The sequence below is a fragment of the Pseudorca crassidens genome, chromosome 3 (genome assembly GCF_039906515.1).
Source record: "Pseudorca crassidens isolate mPseCra1 chromosome 3, mPseCra1.hap1, whole genome shotgun sequence".
Taxonomy (NCBI): Eukaryota; Metazoa; Chordata; class Mammalia; order Artiodactyla; family Delphinidae; genus Pseudorca; species Pseudorca crassidens.
The window spans coordinates 43,260,070-43,281,296 of NC_090298.1; the positions used below are offsets into that span (position 1 = coordinate 43,260,070).

General features: G+C 36.5%; 1 protein-coding gene across 1 annotated transcript in view; it reads left to right on the plus strand.

Annotated features, from left to right (window-relative positions):
* The window catches only part of DDX4 (DEAD-box helicase 4), a 67,420-nt gene that overhangs the window by 2,695 nt on the left and 43,498 nt on the right, over window positions 1-21,227 (plus strand). Inside the window, exon 2 of the mRNA XM_067730700.1 lies at window positions 6,189-6,249. Within this exon, the coding sequence (XP_067586801.1) occupies window positions 6,189-6,249 (61 nt within the window). The remainder of the gene's footprint in view (window positions 1-6,188; window positions 6,250-21,227) is intronic.

The following is a 21,227-nucleotide window of genomic DNA, read 5'->3' on the forward strand; positions in this document are numbered from 1 at the left end:
CCCAGTGGTTAGGCATTTGCACGTTGCATGCAAACTTGTTGGGATGAGTGGTGGAATGGATGAGTATGATGACTGTAACAGGATGCTGGGTTTGCTTGCTAGTTGTAATGTTTCTTGTTAGATGACCCTGGGAGTAAGTCTACACAGTGATCACTTCTGTCTGATCTTTTTGCCTTTTTTGTGGCATATTTCAAAGGCAGATACTCTTGTGATTAAAGTGGAAACAGCTTGAGATAATTAGTCCATCCACAATTATTTTATTAAGTAGTAAAAGCAAAGTTTGTAATAATTGTTTAGATAAGAAAGTAAAGTTCATGGCTTCTTTGTTCATGTTCATACTGCAGTTCTGAAGTAGCAGGGGAAAATGTGGTGGTTGGACATCGTTGGGTTGGCAGACCTAAGGAAGTTGATGTGCCGGAGCCTGAGGAAGATTTCCAGCAATTTCTGCTTCTAGTCATCAGTGAGATGTGGGAAGATACTGTGTCTCTTACTCAAGAGCACAGAAGATCATATATGTGGAATAGGAGCAAGTTGTGGGAGATACACAATATGTTCATCCAAATAAAAACCCAGGAAAGTGCTCTCACTCATCTCCCAAATCTAAATGACGGCATCAAGGGCAGAGTGACAAAAAAGTATGGGAAGGCTGAGAAGAAGGCTAAAGAGATTGCAATGATGGTAGAAATGTTGGTCGAGTTAGTCCAGGGGATAGAGAAAAGTGAATCCTCTTGAAGGAGGATTGGCAGTTTATGACCAAAGGATTCCAATGAACTGATGGAGATTGGCTGATGCCCACGAGAACCTAACACCAGAGAGAGAGTCTTTCGTTTTCTCCCTTTTTTTCTCTGTATATACTCTGTCCTCACAGTAGGTTTGTGGTATAGTCTGCAGTTGATAACGTCGACGTGAGTTTTGATTGCTAAATGTTTTTGTTTGGGGAAATAACTTTTATTTGGAAAATGCTGTCACATGCAGAAATTAGGGCTTAGATTGTAAGCATTTGCAACAGACACATTTGTTCCTGGGCTTTGGTTATTGTTTCTATTTTGAGGTGAGTTGCTCTTTCTTATGTGACATGATAGGTCATCTGGAACCTTAGGTCTGTGTGTGATACATGACACTCAGAGTTGGAGTTCTCTAGCTCTGGAGGTGCTGAAGGAGCTGCATTAATTCTAGAAGATGACTCCATGCAGCAATTGCTGGAGAAACTGAAGAAGGGACCAGACTTCAACTGGGAATGTGAATGGGGCTGATCTGGCTGGGACTGATGAATCAGAAGAAGGGATGGAGGATGGTATTGTCTGTATTTGGGGGCTTTAATTTCTGTTTTAGATCATAGGAGGAGAGATGTATTTTGTTCAAAATTTAAATTTTACATGGCATGCTATCTGATGCAACCTATCTGGTCAGTTTATTTGGACAATGTAACTCGGCTTTATTTGACATGGAACCTAGAATAGGAGATGAGATCTTGGTATTGTGTACAAGTTGATTTAGTACTCTGATGCATTTCAGGGTATTCTGGGCATAAAATGGAGGATATTTGCAAAGGTCCTTAAAGGGCTGGGGAAGAAACACATGGAACTGTCTGCATAGGTCACTGAATGGACAGGGAAGAGGCATCTTCAAGGTTCATAAGCTGTCCAGCTATAAGTTCGCTTGAGTAGCAGACCTGACAAGTAATTGAGATCAAAACTCTACCATGTTTAAAAAAAAAACAACTTAACATGTTAATGGAAGTATTCATTTGTTTGGAAAGACAAAAGATCTAAAAAAAAAAAGTAAGATATTCCAGAATTGAAAATAATAAGAGTACGTATAAGGTAAAAAGAAATGTGTTCATCAAAATGCAAATAGATTATTTGTAGCTACCTGTGAGAATCCTTGTTTAAAACATTTTGAAATTTCTCAGTTGGTTCATTTGAATGGATAAAGAGGTTATAAATATTTTATAGCTAAGTGTTCTAAAAATAAGGTAATGTTAAGACTTGAGACTCATTCAGCACATTTTTATTATTATTATTATTTTTTGGCTGCGTTGGGTCATTGTTGCTTTGCTGGCTTTCTCTAGTTGCAGTGAGCAGGGGCTACTCTTCGTTGTGGTGCGGTGGCTTCTCTTGTTGCGAAGCACAGGCTCTAGGCGCACAGGCTTCAGTAGTTGTGGAGCGCAGGCTCAGTAGTGTGGCACACAGGCTTAGTTGCTCCGTGGCATGTGGGATCTTCCCGGACCAGGGATCGAACCCATGTCCCCTTCATTGGCAGGCAGATTCTTAACCACTGCACTGCCAGGAAAGTCCCAGCACATTTTTATTTCAGCCATACTTGGTGCTGGAGAGAGTGGTGAACGTGATAGATAAGGGGCTCACTGTCATGGATGTTCTGTTTTACTGGGGGACACAGAATAAGCACATTGAAAATCAAATATAGAGTGAAAAATATTATGAAAAAAATCAGGAAACTCTGTGTGTGTGTGTGTGTGTGTGTGTGTGTGTGTGTGTGTGAGAGAGAGAGAGAGAGAGAGAGAGAGGGAGAGAAAGGGAGAGAGAGAGAGAGAGAGATATTGGGATGGGTAGATTTAGATTACTTGGAGAGGAAAAGCTTCCCTGAGACTGTGACTCATGAGCTGGAGACCTGAAGGAGTCCCAGTAGGACATGATGTGTAAAGATCCAGAGAAGGGAACAAACTTGGGGTATCAGGGCAACAGGAGGAAGTACAATGTATTAGTTTCCTATGGCTGCTGTAACAAATTACCACAACCTAGGTGGCTTACAGTAACAGAAAAATTTCTCTTACAGTTCTGGAGGCCAGAAGTTAGAAATCATGGTGTCAGCAGTGCTGTCTTCCTTCTGTAGACTCTAGGAGATAATCCATGCCTCTTCTAGCTTCTGGTGGTTATGGGCAGTCCTTGGCTTGTGGCTGCCTCTTTTTCTGCTGTCTTCACAGGCCTTCTCTGTGTTTGTCTTAATACCCTTTGCCTCTCATAAGGACACTTGTGATGACATTTAGAGCCCACTGTGATAATCTGGGGTAATCTCCTCATTTCAGAATTCTTTTTTTTTTTTAAAATTTTTGGCTGCGTTGGGTCTTCGTTGCCGCGTGTAGGCTTTCTGTAGTTGCAGCGAGCGGGGGCTACTCTTCAGTTGCAGTGTGCGGGCTTCTCATTGCAGTGGCTTCTCTTGTTGCAGAGTACGGGCTCTAGGGCACGTGGGCTCAGTAGTTGTGGCACACGGGCTTAGTTGTTCCACGGCATGTGGGATCTTCCCGGACCAGGGCACGAACCCGTGTCCCCTGCATTGGCAGGCAGATTCTTAACCACTGCACTTCCAGGAAAGTCCCAGAATTCTTAATTATATCTGCTCGATCTCTTTTTTCCAAATAAGATAACATTTACACCTTTCAGGAATTAGGACAATATCATTGAGTGGCCATTATTCAATCTGCTATAGCTAGTATGGCTGAAGCACAGTGAGATAAGACAAGATTGGTAGAAAATGAAATGCGAGAAGGAAAGAGAAAAGGAGAGGGAGAGGACCCTGGAGATAGTGGTGGACATAGAGCTGATAGGACTGGATGGGCTGGATATGGGGAATGAAAGAGAGAGTGATGCCAGGTTTTTAAATTTAAGCAACTAGATGGATGATGGTGCTCTTTACTGAAATGGGAAATATGTGGAAGATGAACAAATTTGGGAGGGGAAAAAAATCAAGAATTCTGAATTTGCTGTGTTCATTTTGAGATACCTAAGAAAACATGTAAGTAGGAATGCCAGTCAGTAGATAATATGAATTTGTTGCTTAGGAGAGGGATCAGAGCTATAGATACAAATTTGGGAATTACCTATATATTAATGGGGTTTAAAGCTGTGAGATTGGGTAAAGTTAGATAGAGTAAAATAGACTGAGGGCTGTGCCATGAACTGTGGGGCACTCCAACTTTAAAGGAACGTTAGAGGAGGAGCTGGCAAAGGACATTGAGGAGGGAGTGGCCAGTGGGGCAAGAGGAAAACCAGGGGAGTGTGTGTTCCTTAAGCCAGAGAAGAATGTTGGAAAGAGGAAGGAGAGTCTGTTGTTTCAAATGCTGCTGAGAGTTCTGGTAGGATGAAGCATAAAAGTAGTAATTTTATTACATAATATCCTTATTATAAGCTTTTTCAGAGCAGAGGTGAGGATGGAGGCTAGACTAGAGTGGCTTGAAGGAAAAATGGAATATGAGAAAGTGGAGGCAGCAACTGTAGACAAGATGTTTTGCCTACAAAGGAGCAGAGAAGTGATGCAATAGCTGGAAGGAAATATGAAGTTAATTCATTTTTAAGGTAATGAAAAAGGTTAAGGATTTTTTATGATGAAAGGTGAATTCTGTTGAAAAAATTTTTTTTTAAAAATTTGCCTTGGAATGTATTTGGGACATTAAATTCCACAGTCTGAAGATTGTCTAATAATAGTAATTTTTCGATTCTTTGGTGCCAGAGTGTTTCATTACTTTTTTATCAGTTATATAATGCTGAAAGCATTATAACACTTATAAAACCAGCCCTTTTTGGGGCTCTATTCATCCAGTAATACTTTGGCCACTAGAAAAGAGAAAGAAGTCTTCAGGGTTTCAGTTTAAACAGGGAAAACTGGATTACTTTTCTTGTTTTAATGTCTATGGTAATCATAAATTGGAACTTTTTACTGTAGCCCAAGCCATTTCCAGGATTCTATTGTCTATTTTTAATAAGTCGGAAAAATAACTGGATGACTTTTGAGCTTTATAAAGGTAGTTTTTAAAGTCATTTAGTGTCTTTTGTGAAAGAAATTTTAGATAAAAGTATTACCTGAAGAGACCTACGTTGGTACGCTCCCTCCAGCTTTGGGTTTATTTAAAGGAATTTATTTGAAAAAATATTGTGATTCTTCTAAAGCAATCAGTTAATTAAAGTATCATCTGTAAATTTTAGGTCACTTTTCGTTTTTAAATGATTGAATTCTGATTTTGATGTGCAAGAATTTCAGAGCTCTGTTCAAAAGTTTTGCCTTAAGTAGAGGAAGCTTGTTTGAGAGGAAATAAAGATTTAATGATGATAAGGACATCCTAGGAGTTGGAAGTGAGAAAAATGTTACTCATGTTGTCATTAACCCAGGAATACCCTGAGAAATGTTGGAAGGTTCCAAAATTAACTTGACATTTAGCTATGAATTTTCTGAGTCCACCAGTCGTTACACCATTGCAAGCATAATGCATATGTATTAATAGCGAATAAATTTTGAGACTGAAGTAGGGAAAATGGGACAGTCAGTATTTGGGAGCATTAAAGGCAATCTTGAACTATTTCTGTGACAAATTTGATTGAAATTAACCATGAATATTCTGACCTGTAGCTGGCGTCCACCATTTCATTGGATTTTTAGTGCACCTGCGAGATAACATCTGTAGATACACTGTTTTTAGTGCATAAGTGAGGTTTTCTTTACTTTAGAATTAATTCTTTTTTTAATAATGTGAGTACATTAGTTTCACTTCATATAAAAACAATTGAAGTTTAAAAATAAATTTCTGTAGTGCTTTACTGTAGAAATTGTTATCTGCCACTCTCCTTCTGTGCTCTACTTTATTCTGTACAGATTTGATGAGTATACTGTAAAATACTGAACTCTGTAACCTATATTGTGTATTGGCAGGTATTGATTTACTCATGTATTACTTTGGTTATTGTAGTTATATAATAATAGTATTTGATTATACTTTTCAAGTAGGGTGGCTAAAGTTTTATTTGAAGTTGGGTGTCAGCAAACTCCATACAGGGCCAGGTAGTAAACATTTTAAACTTTGAAGGCCTTATGGTCTCTGTTGCGACTTCGCTATTGTAATGCAAAAGCAGCCATCGACATACCTAGATGAATTGAGCGTGGCTGTGTTCCAGTAAAACTTTATTTACAAAAACTGGTAGCCCACCAGATTTCTCTTGTGGCTGTAGTTTGCTGACCAGTGTTTTAAGTGATATATTAATACGCTATACGTACAATGTTAAAGTGGAGGTGTTTTAGAGTAATTAATAAAGGAACATGCAGTGACTCAGAAAATCTTACATTCTGTAATTGTTTTGTTCTGAACAAAACCCAGTTGTTAAAATTTTGTAGTATTTGTGAGATAGATTACACATTTTTATTATTCAAAGTAGAAAACTAGTCTTTTTTTTTTCTTACAGGATAGGTATTCTTCTGGAGCAAATGGAGACACTTTTAACAGGACTCTGGCTTCATTGTCAGGTATGTGTTAAGGCAAAAATGTAAAACCGTTTTTAGGTTAAGGGCTTCATCCAGTGGATGAGGAGCTGACTAGTAGATGTCTTGTAGAGGATGTTTTCTAAATTTTCTAGTGAGAATTCATTCTGACTTGAATATTTTGGGTTGTGCTGTATTTAGTGCTGTAGAGTGTATCCTTTGATTTAGTAGGTTTGCTGTAAAACCTTTGCCCGACCTGGAAGTTGCATGTTTGGCTTTCAGGCTGCTTAGGGAATTGTCAGGGTTCCTGATATAAGTAGGAGATTGGACTCTGTAAGGTGTTGAAGCAGGTTGTAGTGGTGGTGACCTGTCAGGATAACTGTTTAAACCAAACTCATATCTAGATAATATGAGTTTCTTTGGGATCTGAAAACAAATTTAGGGGAGGTCCTAGGCAAATAAGAGAAACAAATCAAGATAAGGGAGCTGTTGTTTTCTCCTACCATTTATTTCCATCTGGTTCGCCTACATATTTTATAAAGTTGATGTGGATGGGAAGATGGGTGGAAGTGGTAGGTCCTGGGCTAGGAAGTTAAACTTATGGCAGTAGTGTTTCATTTTGTTGAAGTCCAAAGCAGGCTGAAATGCTATTTCTACTATTTTTCTTCAGTTTTTCTTATTGTGGTAAAATACACGTAACACAAAATTAACTGTATTAACCATTTTTAAGTGTACAGTTCAGTGACATTAAGGACATTCATATTGCTGTGCAGCCATCACCACCATCTACCTCTGGAATTTTTTCATCTTCCCAAACTGAAACTTCGTGCCCATTAAACAATAACTCGCCAGTACTTCGTCTCCTCAGCTCTTGGCAATCACTGTTTACTTTCTATGAATTTGAGTTACTGTGAATTTACTGTGAGTCTCTATGAATTTGAGTAGCTACTACTTTTAAGTCTTACTCTGATGCAAGAGAGGGCCTGGTAACACCAGGTAGTTTCATTTCTCTCATCAAAAATTAGTGGATGAAGTAAAACATTTTATAGTCTAGGAAGCTACTGGCTCACTGAAGCCTGTCCCAAAGTGAAAAAACCTGTGGAGAGGTAGTTTCTAAAATGTGAAGGGGAGTTCGAGAATCAGAGTTCATTGGGTTAAAGCAAATTTAATTCCCATGTTCACCTTAATTTCAGAGTAATTCTCTCTCTCTCTCTTTTCTTAGAGTAATTCTCTTGATAGAAGGAAGTTGAGTTTAGAAGAAATGCTTTTGCTATTACCAAGATGCATTTGTCTTTTGTAAACATTTAAATGCAGCGGTTTAATATAGAATATTCAGATTCTCAGAAGTTTATGAAATTTATGCCTGCTGAAACCCCAGCAGAAGGCTAACCACATGCATGTGTGTGTACTTGAAGTATTCAAAAAAGAAAATTGGGTAAAAGTAATCTATACTTCTTAACACATCTATATGCATAGATCATTGCGTAATCAGGAGAAACCTTGTTCTGTGAGGTGTCAAAGATAATTTTTGTAAGGGAATGAAAGTTTGGGTCTATAGTATATTAAGGTATAACGTGACTTTGTAGTGAAATCATCAGTAAACTAGATTGAAATAGCCACCAACTAAAACCCTGGACTTTTCTTAGCATTAGATCTTGAATGTTCAGGCTAATGATATAAAATCAAATAATGAAAAATATAGATTGCCTGCTCACCTTCTGGATAACAAATACTTTGGTAGCTCTTTTATAAGTAAAATATTTTTTTCATGAAGATAGATTTCCTTATTACAGAAATACATACTAGGCCAATGAATGCTATACTAAGTTAATACCTACATACTCTTATTGCAAAAAAAAATAGTGGAAAAACTTAAATATAGTTGTGAAAAGAAAGAAAATGAAGTGAAATCTTGGCTCCCAGGTTTAACCATGAGTGTCTGTTGACAGTCTTTCAACTCTGATTGTTTAGATTTCTGCATGAATCAACCAACTATGGATGAAAAATACTTGGAAAAAAATTCCAGAAAGTTCCCCAAAGCAAAACTTGAATTTGCCCTCCACTGGCAACTATTTATATAGCATTTACATTGTATTTGGTATTATATGTAATCTAGAGATCATTTAAAGTATGTGGAGGATGTTAGGTTATATGCAAAGATGACACCATTTTATATGAGGGACCTGTGCGCCCAGGGATTTTGGTATCCTTGGGGGTAGGGGGTGGGTGGAGGGGATTAGGTGGTGGGTCCTGGATCCAACCCTCCTCCGATACCAATATTTAGCTCCCCCCCTTTCCCCTGTATACTCCACTCACACTTCTTCCCTTCGCACTCTCCTAACAGTTACCACACTTTTTGCATAAAAACCTATACTCAGTTTTTATATCATGGCTGTGTATATATCATTCATACGTGAACCATGTAATATATTATGGTTGCATTTCCTTTATTATTCAGTCTTCTGTTTTGTTTTTTACTAGAGTTAATCATTACCTTGTTTACTTGATCTGTGTTTCTATTGCTAATTTACTTCAAAACCCTCTGCCAGAAGCACAGCTATTTATTCATATCTATTTATGTTCATAGTTTTTAACACATCTTTCTAAGCATGGATATGCATCAGACTATATTCATGGTTAGGTTCTATGACGTATACGGTGATCTATCAGTTTCATTTTTTCTTGATTCCTCTATCCTCTCCAGGATAGACTTGCCTCTCTAGCCTCTCATCCCAAGAATTACCCTTCACCTCTTTCGTGTGTCACCTTTCTTTTCCCTGAATCCCATGTTTTTTCTATCTTGATTCCCCTGCCTCCCCACTTCAGTGGAGCCCATTTTCCTGCAGCTTCTTGGGAAAGGAAGCATGGGAAAGAAATTTGAGAGATTGCAAATATCTTTACTTTCATAATTGATTCATAAAAACAGAAGATTGATTCCCACTTTGAGTAACATTTTAGGTTGGAAATAATTTTCCCCCAAAACTTTATAATTGCTTCATTGTACGTGAAATACTAGTGATGCTGCTTAGTTTGATATGAGTTCTGGTCCTTTGTATATGACTTTTTCTAAACTCTTCTAAAGCTTTTAGGATCTTACTTTGTCTTCTGTATTCTGAAAATTTTATGATTGTGTAACTTGATGTGGAACTTTTTATTTATTATACACTTAGTCTATATAGACACTTAGTGAGTGGGCCTTTTAAATCTGAAATTCATACCCTTTACTTATTTTCTTATTTTTTTCTCTGAGGATTATTATAATTTCATTTGAATGTTATTTCTGTTCCCTGTGCTGGTTCTTAGACTTCTTTTCCCTGTGTTTGTTTTGTTTCATGTAGGTGACTTTCTTCAGAAGTCTGGTGATCCTTGCCTGCCTTTTTGTATTTAAGAGTGGAACATTAAAAACTCACCCCTGTGCCTGGACACAGCTTCTTGACTGATGGGTTCTACTCTTAAGTGATTGGGCCAGGGCTAGGCTGTTTTGTTGGGGAGAGCAGTTTTCTTAGAGAGGAATCATGTTGTGCTTTTCTAGAGGATTTAAGTTTTTTAAGCTCTCATTTCTTGTTTCATCCTTCCCTCCTCTCTCTTTCCTTGTTGTATTGAACAGATCCTGTGCTGCCTTTGCTGATTTCTTTTTTACCCATTTTTGAATGATTTGAATTCTTCCTAGACTAGCTATTAGAAGTGTCAGGGAATTCTTACTCCTCTACTTCCCTGAAGCAGCCATTCTTTTTGTGTGTGTGTTTTAAAAGATATGTTGTTACGTGTGCCTATTTTTTTGTGTGCTTGTAATTTTAACTTAGAAAAATGTTACTGTGCTGAAGATCTCATAATTTTTTCTTACCCCCCACCACTACGTTTATGACATATTCCTAATTGATAATTGATTGCATTATTTCTAACTACTGTATGGTATTTCATATACTTTATCACCAAGTTTTATATCCTCCCTATCCCCATGATGGACACTGTAATTACCTCTTATTCCCCTCCAGCACCACAAGGATGAACATTCTTTTACATGTCCCTTTATGGGTCTAAGTGAGAATTCTTTGGGTAATGGACTCAGGAGAGGAATTACAGGGTCATGGGGTGTATAAATACTTAATTTGATTAAATATTTAATAATTGCTTTCCAGAATAGCTATGTCAGTCTATACTCCCATAAGTAGGACCTGAGGGCTCTTATATTCCATTGACATTACTATTCAGTCTTGTGCTTTTAGCCAGCCTATTGGGTATATAGTAAAATCTCTGTTTTAAATTCGCTTATCTGATTATTTATTAGCTTAACTGTCTCTTCATATGCATGCATGTTATCTTTTTGGGTTTCCACTTCTGTAAGTTGCGTATCATATATTTAGTCCATTTTTCTATTGGGTTTGCTTTCTTCCTCTTGTTGATTGGCAGGTATTCTTTGTATGTTCAAGATTTTACACTTTTTTCTGATTTAAACGTTGTGAATATCTTCTTCCATTTATTATCTGTCAACTTTGTCCATGATATTCCTTGCTGATCAAAAATTTTAATTCAAAGCCATTAATTTTTTTTTGCTTTCTGATTTGCTTTTGCACTTTTAGTTAAGATGCTTTTCCCTACCTCTGTGTCAAAAAAGTAACCACCTAAGTTATCTTTAGAGTTTTACCTTTCACGTTTAAATTTTATTCATCCAAATCTGTACTTTAAAAAAAAAATTCATGATGGCCATATTTATTTGGGTGCCAAATCAGGACATAGTATATGTAGTATGAGTGTACATACAGGGCTCACAAAAAATAATCTTTGACATTAGGGTTTTTCTCGTCAACTTGGGCCATGGGTCTTCAGTGATAGTGGAGGTTTTTTTTTTTTAAATCTTGGTAACATAAATGTAACATAAAATTTACTGTCTTAATCATTTTTTAAGGTAAAAAATGATTAAAAATTACTTTTTAGAGCAATTTTAGGGTCACAGCAAAATTAAAGGGAAGGTATAGAGTTCCCATAAAACCCCTGTCCTGACGCATGCTCTGCTTCCCCAACTACCAACCTCCCCCACCAGAGTAGTACATTTGTTACAATTGATGAATCTACGTTGGCACATCATTATTACCCAAAGTCCATAGTTTACATTATGGTTCACTCATTGTGTTGTATATTCTGTGGGTTTGCACAAATGTGTAATGACATGTATCCACCATTATAGTATCATACAGAATATTTTCACTGCTCTAAAAATCCTCCATGCTCCACCCATTCATCCCTGCCCTCTCCTTCAACTCCTAGCAACCACTGATCTTTTTATTGTCTCCATAGTTCTGCCTTTTCCAGAAGGTCGTATAGCTGGAATCATACAGTATGTGGCCTTTTCAGATTGGCTCCTTTCACTTAGTAATATGCATTTAAGCTTCCTCCATGTCTTTTCATGGCTTGATAGGTATTATTTTTTTTTCTTTTTTCTTTTTTTAGTACTGAATAACATTCCATTGTCTGAATGTACCACGGGTTTTTTGTTTTTTTTTTAAACATTCACCTACTGATGGACATCTTTGTTGCTTCCAAGTTTTGGCAGTTATGAATAAAACTGTTAGAAACATCCATGTGCAGGTTTCTTTGTGGACATAAGTTTTCAACTCCTTTGGATAAATACCAGGGAGCATAGTTGCTGGATGGTATGGTTAAGAGTATGTTTATTTTTGTAAGAAACAACCAGACTGTCTTCCAAATTGTGTCTGTAACATTTTGCATTCCCACCAGCAATAAATGAGAGTTTTTGTTGCTCCACATACTCCTCAGCATTTGTTATTGTCAGTGTTATTGATTTTGGCCATTCTAATAGGTATATAGTGGCATCTTATTGTTTTAATTTGCATTTCTCTGATGTCCTGTCATGTGGAGCATCTTTCCATATGCTTATTTGCCCTATATTCTTCTTTGATGAGGTGACTGTTAAGGTCTTTGACCCATTTTTTAATTGGGTTTTCTTATTGTTGAATTTTAAGAGTTGTTTATTTTGGATAACAGTCTTTTATCAGATATGTCTTTTGCAAATATCTTCTCCCAGTGTGTGGCTTGTCTTTTCATTTACTTGACATTATCTTTCACAGAGAAGTTTTTAATTTTAGTGAAGTCCAGCTTATCAATTATTTCTTTAATGGATTATGCCTTTGGTGTTGTATCTAAAAAGCCATTGCCATTCTCAAGGTCATCTGGATTTTCTCCTGTTATATTCTAGGAGTTCTATAGTTTTGCATTTACATTTAGGTCTGTGATCCATTTTTAGTTAATTTTTGTGAAGGGTGTAAGGTCTGCTCTAGATTCTTTTTTTTTTTTTTTTTTTTTTGCGGTACGCGGGCCTCTCACTGTTGTGGCCTCTCCCATCGCGGAGCACAGGCTCCGGACACGCAGGCTCAGCGGCCATGGCTCACGGGCCCAGCCGCTCAACGGCATGTGGGATCTTCCTGAACCGGGGCACGAACCTGTGTCCCCTGCATCGGCAGGCGGACTCTCAACCACTGCGCCACCAGAGAAGCCCTAGATTCCTTTTTTCTTTTTTTTATACCATGTGGATATCCAGTTGTTCCAGCACCTTTTGTTGAAAAGATTTTCTTTGCTCCATTTTATTGCCTTTGCTCTTTTGTCAAAGATCAGTTGACTATATTAATATGGGTCTATTTCTAGGCTCTCTGTTCTGTTCCATTGATCTATTTGTTATTTTGCTAATACCACACTGGCCTGGTTACTATAGCTTTATAGTAAGTCTTAAAGTTGGGTAGTGTCAGACCTCCAACTTTGTTCTCCTTCAATATTGTGGTGGCTATTCTGGGTCTTTTGTCTTTCCATATAAACTTTAAAATCAGTTGTTGATATCCACAAAATATATAACTTGCTGCAATTTTGATTTATGTTGAACTTATAGATCAAGTTGGGAAGAACTGACATCTTGACAATATGGAGTCTTCCTATCCATGAATGTGGAATTATCTCTCAGTCTATTTAGTTTTTCTTTGATTTCATTAACCAGAGTTTTATAGTTTCCCACATATAGATCTACATATTTTGTTAGGTTTATACCCAACAGTTTCATTTTTTGGGGTGTTAATGTAAATGGTAATGTGTTTTTAATTTCAAATTCTACTTGTTCGTTGCTGGTGTGTAGGAATGCAGTTAACTTTTGTGTAATAACCTTGTATCCTCCAACCTTGCTGAAATTGCACGTTAATTCCAGGAGGTTTTTTTGTCAGTTCTTTTGGGTTGTCTACATTGGTGATCATGTCATTTGTGAAAAAACAGTTTTATGTTGTATGTCTTCCTTCCCAATATGTATACTTTTTAGATAGAACTTCCAGTATGATGTTGAAAAGGAGTGATGAGAGGGCACATCCTTGCTTTATACCTGATATTAGTGGGAAAACTTTTGAGTTTCTCATTATTAAGTATGATGTTAGCTATAGGGTTTTTTTAGCTATACTTTATCAAGTTGAATAAGCTCTCTCATCTTAACAATTTTTAAGTGTACAGTTGAATCCATCCTTTTGAATATGGTGTGAAATAGAGATCATTTTATCTGCATATGGTAACCCAGTTTTCCCGGCACCATCTGTTAAGCATTCTGTCTCTTCCCTCATGATGTCTGATGCAGATTCATCTCATGCAATTTTATTCTTTTTTTTTTTTTTTTTTTTGTCTTGAAGCACTGGACAAATCTACCATTCATTGAATAGTAGTAGAAGTAACAAGCATTTAGGCTTTTCCTCATTTCAGTGGGAATGCACCACATTTTTTATAATTAAAGTGTAATGTTTGCTTTAGGCTTCTGTTAATTTTTTTTTCAGTCATGCCAAGGAAGTTTCTTTCCTTTCTGCTTGACTATTAGTTTTGTTCAGGAATGGCAGTTGAAAGTTAGCCAGTGCTTTTTTTTTTTTTGGAATTACTGATTTCTGTTGTTTTTCTTCTTTAAATATGTTAGTGTAGGGAAATAAATGGATTTTCTATTTTATTTTTTAAATTAATTTATTTAGATTTTATTTATTTATTGGAGTATAGTTGCTTTACAATATTGTGTTAGTTTATATTGTACAGCAGAGTGAATCAGCGATATGTGTACATATATCCCCTCTTTCTTGGATTTTCTTCTCATTTAGGTCACCACAGAGCACTGAGTAGAGTTCCCTGTGCTACATAGTAGGTTCTCATTCGTTATCTATTTTATACATAGTATCAATAGTGTATATATGTCAATCCCCATCTCCCAATTCATCCCACCTCCCCCTTTCCCCCTTGGTATCTGTATGTTTGTTCTCTACATCTGTGTCTCTATTTCTGCTTTGTAAATAAGATCGTCTATACCAGTTTTTTCAGATTCCACATATATGTGTTAATATACGATATTTGTTTTTCTCTTTCTGACTTACTTCACTCTGTGTGACAGTCTCTAGGTCCATCCGTGTCTGTACAGATGACCCCATTTCATTCCTTTTTACGGCTGAGTAATATTCCATTATATATATATGTACCACATCTTCTTTATCCATTCCTCTGTTGATGGACATTTAGGTTGCTTCCATGTCTTGGCTGTTGCTGATAGTGCTGCAGTGAACATTAGGGTGCATGTGTCTTTTTGAATTATGGTTTTCTCTGGGTATATGCCCAGTGTTGGGATTGTTGGGTCATATGGTAGTTCTATTTTTAGTTTTTTAAGGCATCTCCATACTGTTCTCCATAGTGGTTATATCAATTGGATTTTTTTTTTTTTTAACTTGAACTAACTTTGTGTTCCTAGGATAAGTTTCTAGGATAAATTCATTCCTTGGATAAATATAGTTATTTTATTGCAGTATTGGATGAAATTAGGTGTTTTATTTAGCACTTTTTGAATTATATAAGATTGGCCTGGGGCTTCTCTGGTGGTGCAGTGGTTGAGAGTCTGCCTGCCGATGCAGGGCACGTGGGTTCGTGCCCCGGTCCGGGAAGATCCCACATGCCGCGGAGCGGCTAAGTCTGTGAGCCATGGCCGCTGAGCCTGCGCGTCCGGAGCCTGTGCTCCGCGATGGGAGAGGCCACAACAGTGAGAGGCCCGCGTACCGCAAAAAAAAAAGAAAAAAGATTGACCTGTAGTTTTCTTTAAGTTGTTCTCATTTGATTCTGTTTTCAGGCTTTTCATTTAAAAGAAAAATAAGCTCTGGAACATGGAAATTACCTGCTTTTTATAAGTTTAGTAGAATTTGTCCACAGAAGTGTCTAGGCCAGGCCAGGTTCTTCTTGACTAAATAATTTTTTTTTATTGAAGCATAGTGTACACACAGATTCAGTATTTTTAATTGAGTAATATACATATCATAAATGTACAGGTCACTCCCTTGTAACCAGCACCCAGATCAAGAAACAATGCATTATAGGAGAACCCTAGAAGCCCTCCTGGGTCTCCCTTCAAGGTACAATCCCTCTGTCAGGAGTAACTACTATTCTGATTTCTAACAGAGACAGGAAATCTTGGGAAGAGTATACAGAAACTTTAGTTGATTGAAAGGTATGTTAGTCTGTTTCTTGAGCCTAAAACATTTCCTGTTGACTCTAAGGGCTTGCCATTTCTTATACACAAGTTACTTTCTTATGTATTTGAGTACCATTGCAACATTTGCTTTATATGTTGATTCACTATAGAGAATGAGTGAGTACTTTATTCCTTTTTCCATTTATGTCTTAGTGATATAGCTTGGGAACTACCAGTCTTAGACCAGTGCTGTTCATTAGGACTTTCTGCAAGGATGCAGATATTCTCTAGTTGTACTGCATTTGGCTGTTGAACTACAATTTATATTTGATTGTTGAGCACTTGAAACACGACTAACATGACTTGTGCAACCGAGTAACTGAATTTTTGATTCTATTTAATTTTAATTAATTTTGAAGTTAAATAGTCACATGTGGCTAGGCACTACTGTATTATACAGCATAGCTTTAAAATTTGAGCCAGCTAAGGCATGGCTATTCTCATCTTGTATATTTGGGGAGAGCCTGGCAAACATTAGAAACTAGTGTTTGGAAAATTGTTAATTTTTCTGGCTGTGTCCTTGCCTGGAATGTTCTTGTCCTTGTAATGTCCCCTTCCCTTTTCTCTTTACCAAAAGCAAAGCTACTTCTTACTGTGATGCTGAAATTGGTACTTCCTTCATGAGGAGTCCCTTGAATGTTGGAGCAGTTAGATTTTTGAATAGATCTTCTTAAGTTGGCTTTGAGCTTTCCGTCATCTGAGAGCATCTGAGCTTTACCTATTTACTACCACCTGGAACTCAGAAGCCTTTAGGTTGCTTGATGAAATGTTTAGCCTGATCAAGAGAGAAGGAAACTAGTATGAATTGTGATACCAGAGTATAGCTAGAGGAGGAATGTACAGAGGAGGGATATGTGACTTAAATGTCTTTTAGCATTTTTTATTTTTGAAAGGTTTTTTTTACCCTAATATGTGGCAACTAGTGACAGTAAGAATTCAAAGAATAATTGTTACCTTGTGACTTTATTTTATTGATAGAACCTTTATTGAAGGACTTTTCATAAAAAGAAATACCTACTATATTAAAAATGTCACATTTGCAAATTATAAAGCTTCATAAATGTTTTGAACTACCACCCATTTTTAAGAACACTACTAATATTGTTATATTGTTTATGTATTATTTTCCTGTTCTGTTGTCCAGTCCACATCCTGCGTTGTTTCTTTCCCTTCCTTTTCAAAAAAAAGCTTTATCACATACGTATGTCTCCCCAAACACTATATTTAAGTTTGCTTCTTTAAGTTTTACAAAAATGGTGCTGTACCATAAATAGTTTTTGTTCCGCAATTTGGATTTTTCACTCAGTGTTCTTTCTTTATTCTTTATCTGTGTTGCCAGTTCTTGTAGTTCATTTATAATTATAATCTGCTGTGTGAATCTATCATATATATAATACTATATAATATAGAACACAGTGTATATAAAACTCTGTTGTGTGACTATATACCACATATTTTAATTCATTTCTTGGTGCACATTTGAGTTGTTTCCTTTTTTATTGTTATGAACAAAGCTGCCATGAACATCTCTTTTTTTCCTTGTTTGCTAAGTATATGTTTTCAGTCGTGAATGGTGTTGAATTGTATTATTTACTTTAATCTGTGGGGATAATTAGTTTTTTCTTTTCTAATCTGTTAAGGTTGTTAATTACCTTTTTAGATGTTCTGATGTTAAAATACCCTTGCATATTGGAATAAACCCAACTTGGTCATAGTGTTTTATCTGTTCAGTTACTGTTGGGCTTGATTCGCTAATATGTGTTTTTGAGATTTTGTATCTACTTATGAGTAAGAGGGGTTTATAATTTTCTTCTGTCTTGTCATATCAAAATTACGATGGCCTTGTGGAATGAGTTGGGGTATAATTCCTCTTTCTATTTTCTGGTGGACTTGTATGACATTGGAATGATTTGTTCTTTGAGAGTTTGGTAGAATTCACCTGTGAAACTACATTTAGGTGTGATGCAGAGATTTAAGTACTGGTTCAGTTTCTTAGGACAATTTTGTTTGTTTTTATTGCTTCTTGAGTCTGTTTTGATGAGTTAATTTTCTTGGAACTTTTCTGTTTAAGTTTTAAATTTAGTAGTATGAAGTCGTTCATGGTACTTTTTATTTTATTGTGGTAAAAAGCATATAACATGAGAGTTATTCTCTTAAACTTTTAAGTGTACAGTATTACTGTTAACTACAAGCACAGTGTTCAGCAGAACTCTAGAAACTTTTTTATCTTACATAATTGAAACCTTATATCCATTTAACAGCACCTCTCGCTGTTTTTGAGGTTATTTCCTTTTTAAAAAAATTCCAAATACTGTTCAGTTATGTCTTTTCTTTCTTTCCCTTCCCCTTGCCTCCATCAGACTTCTAGTGATTTGTCACTCTGGCAAGTCTTTATTGGTTTCTTTAAAAAAATTTTTTTTTTAATTGAAGTATAGTTGACTTAAATGTTGTGTTAGTTTCTGGTATACAGCAAAGTGATTCAGTTATACATATGTATACATACATATGTTCTTTTCAGATTCTTTTCCATTATAGTTTATTACAAGATCCTGAATATAGTTCCCTGTGTTATACACTAGGACCTTGTTGTCTATTTTATATACAGTAGTTTGTATCTGCTAATCCCAAACTCCTAATTTATCCCTCCCTCCCCTTTTCCCTTTGGTAACCATAAATTTGTTTTTATGTCTGTGAGTCTGTTTCTGTTTTTTAAATAAGTTCATTTGTATCATTTTTTTAAGATTTCACATATAAGGGATATCATATGATATTTGTCTTTCTTTTTCTGACTTCACTTAGTATGATAATCTCTGGGTCCATCCATGTTGCTGCAGATGGCATTATTTCAGTCTTTTTTATGACTGAGCAGTATTCCATTGTACATATATGCCACATCTTCTTTATCCATTCATCTGTTGATGGACATTTAGGTTGCTTCCAAGTCTTGGCTATTGTAAATAGTGCTGCTATGAACATTGGGGTGTATGTATCATTTTGAATTAGAGTTTTCTCCAGATATATGCCCAGGAGTGAGATTGCTGGATCATATGGTAACTTTATTTTTAGTTTTTTAAGGAACCTCCATACTGTTTTCCAGAATGGCTGCACCAGTTTACATTCCCACCAGCAGTATAGGAGGGTTCCCTTTTCTCCACACCCTCTCCAGCATTTATTATTTGTAAACTTCTAAATGATGGCCATTCTGACCCATGTGAGGTGATGCCTCATTATAGTTTTGATTTGCATTTCTCAGATAATTAGCAATGTTGAGCATCTTTTCATGTGCCTATTGGCCATCTGTATGTCTTCTTTGGAGAAATGTCTATTTAGGTGTTCTGCTCATTTTTTGATTGGGTTGTTTGTTATTGAGTTGTTTGTATGAGCTGTTTGAAAATTAATCCCTGGTCGTTCACATCATCAGCAAATATTTTCTCCCAGTCCATAGGTTGTCTTTTCATTTTGTTTACGGTTTCCTTTGCTGTGCAAAAGCTTGTAAGTTTGATTAGGTCCCATTTGCTTATTTTTGCTTTTATTTCTATTGACTTGGGAGAGTGATCTAAGAAAACATTGGTAAGATTATTTCAGAGAATGTTTTGCCTGTGTTCTCTTTTAGGAGTTTTTGATGTGATTTGAAAAGGGATTTTTTTTTTTAAACTTTCCCTTTCTGGTATTTCATTGTTAGTGTAAAGAAATGCAACAGATTTATGTATGTTAATCTTGTTCTGCTACTTTGCTGAATTTGTTTATCAGTTCTAGTAGTTTTTGTGTGGAGTCTTTAGGGTGTTCTATATATATTATGTCATCTGCATATAATGACAGTGTTACCTCTCCCTTTCCAATTTGGATATCTTTTATTTCTTTTTCTTGTCTGATTGCTGTGGCTAGGACTTTCAATACTATGTTGAATGGAAGTGGTGAGAGTGGGCATACTTGTCCTGTTCCAAATTTTAGCGTGAAGGTGTTGTTTTTCACTGTTGAGTATTATGTTGGCTGTGGGTTTGTCATAAATTGCTTTTGTTATGCTTAGGTATGTTCCCTCCATACCCACTTTGGTAAGAGTTTTTTTTATCATGAATGGGTGTTGAATTTTATCAAATGCTTTTCCTGAGTCTATTGAGATGATCATGTGGTTTTTGTCTTTTGTTTTGTTGATGTGGTATGTCACATTGATTTTGTATGTGTTGAACCATTCTTGTGACCCTGGGATGAATCCAGCTTGATCATGGTGTATGATCCTTCTTATGTGTTGTTTGGATTCGGTTTGCTAATATTTTGTTGAGAATTTTTGCATCTATATTTGTCAAAGGTACTAGCCTATAATTTTCTTTTTTGGTAGTGTCTTTGTCTTGTATCAGGGTGATGGTGGCTTCATAAAATCACTTTGGGAGTATTCCCTCTTCTCAGTCTTTTGGAAGAGTTCAAGAAAGATTGGTACAAGTTCTTCTTTGTATGTTTGATAGAATTCTCCAGTGAAGCCATCCAGTCCTGGACTTTTGTTTGCAGGGAGTTTTTAAATTACAGTTTCTATTTCACTTACAGTGATCAGTCTGTTCAAATTATCTGTTTTGTCTTGATTCAGTTTTGGTGGGCTGTATGTTTCTAGAAACTTGTCCATTTCTTCTAGGTTGTCCAATTTGTTGGCATATAATAGTCTATAGTATTCTCTTATTTTTTTTTGTATTTCTGCAGTGTTAGTTGGTATTTATCCTCTTTCATTTCTTACTTTGTTTATTTTGGGTCCTCTGTCTCTTCTTCTTGGTGAGCCTGGCCAGAGGTTTCTTGATTTTGTTTATCATTTCAAAAAAACCAGATCTTGGTTTTATTGATTTTTTCTTTTTTTTTTCTTTTTGTAGTACACGGGCCTCTCACTGTTGTGGCCTCTCCCATTGCGGAGCACACGCTCCGGACGTGCAGGCTCAGCGGCCATGGCTCACGGGCCCAGCCGCTCCGCGGCATGTGGGATCTTCCCGAACCGGGGCACGAACCTGTGTCCCCTGCATCGGCAGGCGGACTCTTAACCACTGCGCCACCAGGGAAGCCCTCTGTTGTTTTTTTAATCTCTGTTTTATTTATTTCCTCTTTGATCTATATTATTTCTCTCCTTGTGACTGTAGTTTTTGTTCTTCTTTTTCTAATTCTTTTAGATGGTAGGTTAGGTTGCTTGTTTGAGAGTTTTTCTTGTTTTTTGAGGAAGGCCTATATCACAATAAACTTCCCTCTTAGATTTTGTGTGTTTGTGTTTTTGTTGTCATTTGTCTCAAGGTATTTTTAAAATTTACTCTTTGATCTCATTGTTGACCCATTGGTTTTTGTCATAGCATGTTGTTTAGTCTCCTTGTAATCATTTTTTTCTTGTTTCTCTTTCTGTGATTGATTTCTGGTTTCATGCCATTGTGGTCAGAAAAGATGCTTGAAATAATTTCTATCATCTAAAATGTGTTGAGGCTTGTTTTGTGTCCTGGTATGGGTCTAACCTAGAGAATGTTCCACG